Raw genomic sequence first — 3,131 nt, forward strand, 5'->3', positions numbered from 1 at the left:
TTTGCTCGTAGCACAGATGTCGTCTTTAACAACTGCTGCAGCTGTGTCGTGAAGATTGGCTTGAATGGGTCCCACGATAGGATGGAAGATGAGCTTCAGGCTCCTAATGTGTGAGTTAAACAAAGTCTGGTGGATGAATGAGGGCAGGTTTCAGGTATTTCCACTTTTTCTTGTGGTTTATGGACATTTAGAGGAAAGATTCCTGTGTGTCATTGTGGTCGGCCTCAGGAGGACAGAAGTTCTGTTTTCCTAGTAATGAAGTTAGTAATGTGCTGTTTTTCTGCTGTCAAAGCGGGAACAGAACCCGCAGACGCTTGTGAAACACCAGCTTCTCACAACGAACCCATTTCATCCTCTGTCCTGCCTTCTCCACCTATCTGGGTCATGTTCTCCCTCCTGTTCCACGTTCAAGTTGTTTTCTGACTCTTGTTCACCCCTCCACCCCACCCCGGTCTCGTGAGATGTCAGCTGCCCCGAACACACACAGAACACACACATGCACACACTCACATGGTCACACATAGTGGCTGCCTGTGTTCAGCCTGCTGTTCCTACACTCTGACATGTTGGTCTGCACAGGAACTCACGCAGGTTTCACAGTGGATGTGAAACTACTGTACATCTGCCAGCCTCCATAACTGCCTGTAAATAGAGCCGAGGGTACGAGTGTGTTATTGGACAACATTATCGTGGCCATCGTGGAGTCACGCTGCACTCGTAGGATGTTTAAAATTAAGCGTGTTTCATATCAGAGTTCTCTTAAACATGCCACCAGTGCTAAAACAAAGGAAGCCTTTTGTGCATGTGTAAGCGGCTTGCTGCCCTCTTCCTCACCTGGTACTGCTGCTGTAAAATGAGCTCTTGCTTTGTGATCATGTGACTTCCACCAGCAGACCTGGTGACAGCCAGACAGACGGACGGTGTGAACACGCCAGTCACAGCTATTGATCCTACATAAACAGATACAGGGTGGAAGGTCACAGCAGTAGAAAGTGGTGATGACATGCAGAATGTGTGTCTAACGCGGTGTGAAGCGACGCTGATGTGTCGTCTCACACCTCATTGGACACACATGACTTTGTACTCTCGCTTAATTCTGTGAATGAGACGGACAAGACTCGGTCAGTCTGGAATAATACTGACGAGACCGACTGTTAGAGCCGTACGCAGTAAAAAAGATAAAACTTTAAATATTACTTTGGTTAAAAATATAGAAATTTGCTGTGTTAAAAACTGAATCTAATGTTAAAAATATAAATACTGATTTAAGATAAAGTTTGGTTGATAAAGCGATTTAAAAACGTTATTTCAGTGGGTAAAGGTCAGATCCTGCCCTTATGAGGACGTTGTGTCTGAATGAGCTCCACACAGATGTCCTACCTGTGGACAACGTGGACGTGTGATGTTCAGTTTGGATGGAAGTAACTGGACTTAAACGGATTACTTTGTCCTGGTCTTCGGTGTTAGAACCCTGGTTCTCCTGTGGTTCCGTGCGGCAGCCTGGTGCTGTTTGAAATAGCCGCTACGCCAACATTTCACTGAGCTGCTTTCTACAGACCTTAAATCTTTTTAACTTCTCCTTTTGAAAAGTACGTGCTTGTTTAAATCAGGATGCTTTTGCTTTCAAGTCCAGATATTTCCAAACACATACTTTACTGTTGGTGAAGCAGAACCAGGAATTCCCCCCAACACGTGATGTCAGTTTCACTTTCCCAGAGGTTGTGTTGTGGAGTCACTCTGAGCACAGCTGCTGTGGTTTCAGTGTCTCTAAGGATCCTCACAGACGTGCTCATCCTGTTTCTAACACTAACGGACCCGACTCGATGATGCTGGCAGTGTGTTCGTTTTTGTGGTTTTGGATCCACTTTGCATGCTTACATCCCCTCTATTGTGTGTTTGGGTCCTTCCCAGGAAAGTTTAACTTCCCTTTTCGTCCACAATGGCGCCGGGTCTCAGGCTCAGGTTCTGCTTTCAACCAGCTGACCAGAGCGGTTGGACTATGAAGCAAGATTCGTTAGACAGCGACTCATGTTGAGCCTAAAATCAGAGCTTTCGGTTTCTTGTTTAACCTGCTTGGTCACCATGGTAACTGTTCTGGAGGAGGTTCTGTTCAGAGATTTAAATCAGCTTTAAGAGGCGTCTTCCTTTCTGTTCTGACGATTTTCTGTGAGCGACACAGATTCATAGCGGCAGGAATGTATTCATCTGCCGACCTTTTGAGCTGTGCGTTGCTGACACCACTGAACGAAGCCGTNACAGCTGTCTTTTTCCTTCTTAATGGAGGGTATGAATACATCTGAGGACGACTGTAAATAAACTTGATTTTATCAGAGGCTTTTATACTGAAAGGTGTGAGCAGCTGCTTCCGTGTGATTGACGCACCTTTACGTGTGTGCGTCACGTGACGCTGGGTTCAGCGGCGGTGGTACGGAGGAGAGAGGAGGGCAGCCCGTCACGGTTTTAACGCACATTTTGATGCTAAATGAAGGAACCGGTCGTGTGAACATGTAGGTCCACCGCGCTGGTTGTGTTTGAAGTTACTTTTGACCGGTACCGGACGCGCTGGGTCGCGGTTCTGCCATGTGGCGGGCTGAAGTGGACTTTTAACTGTCGGGAATCAGGGCGCCTCTAACTTCGGAAACCGCCGTAAAGACTAATTGACGTGTTCGGAAACATTCGGACGAACTCAGTCCGAGTCTGTTTGGTCCACTTTGAGAAGTTGTGGCTCCTGTCCAGCGGTAGGTTTCACCATGACAGAGCGGACTCCTCTCCTCCACTACCGCCTCTCCACCAGCGTCAATGAGTCCGAGCTGCGGGCTCCACCGGCCGGCCAGGCCCCGGAGCAGCACCCGGGCAGCCCCAGGCGGCGGTCCGGCCAGCAGCGGCAGCCCAAGAAGCTGTCGGTCTTCTTCGGCGTGGTGATCCCCACCCTGCTGTCCATGTTCAGCGTGGTGTTGTTTCTGAGGATAGGTGAGTGATCATGAGAACAGGTGGGCGCTGAAATCACTGCACACGTCCACCAGAGTCCATTCAGACAAAGTGGGTTTTAAAGTTGCTGCTCATGAGCAGGTGAGATGATCTGAGCTCTTTGGGAGCCTCTGTTGAAATGAGCCGCTGATTGGTGACATCTG

General features: G+C 48.5%; 1 protein-coding gene across 1 annotated transcript in view; it reads left to right on the forward strand.

Annotated features, from left to right (window-relative positions):
* The first annotated feature begins 2,418 nt into the window (after positions 1-2,418).
* Positions 2,419-3,131, forward strand: part of LOC103359447 (solute carrier family 12 member 9) — a 78,983-nt gene continuing 78,270 nt past the window's right edge. The window contains exon 1 of the mRNA XM_008284787.1: positions 2,419-2,970. Coding sequence (XP_008283009.1) covers positions 2,751-2,970 — 220 coding nt within the window. The 5' untranslated portion in view covers positions 2,419-2,750. The remainder of the gene's footprint in view (positions 2,971-3,131) is intronic.

This window comes from Stegastes partitus, unplaced genomic scaffold (genome assembly GCF_000690725.1).
Source record: "Stegastes partitus isolate 25-593 unplaced genomic scaffold, Stegastes_partitus-1.0.2 Scaffold373, whole genome shotgun sequence".
NCBI lineage: Eukaryota > Metazoa > Chordata > Actinopteri > Pomacentridae > Stegastes > Stegastes partitus.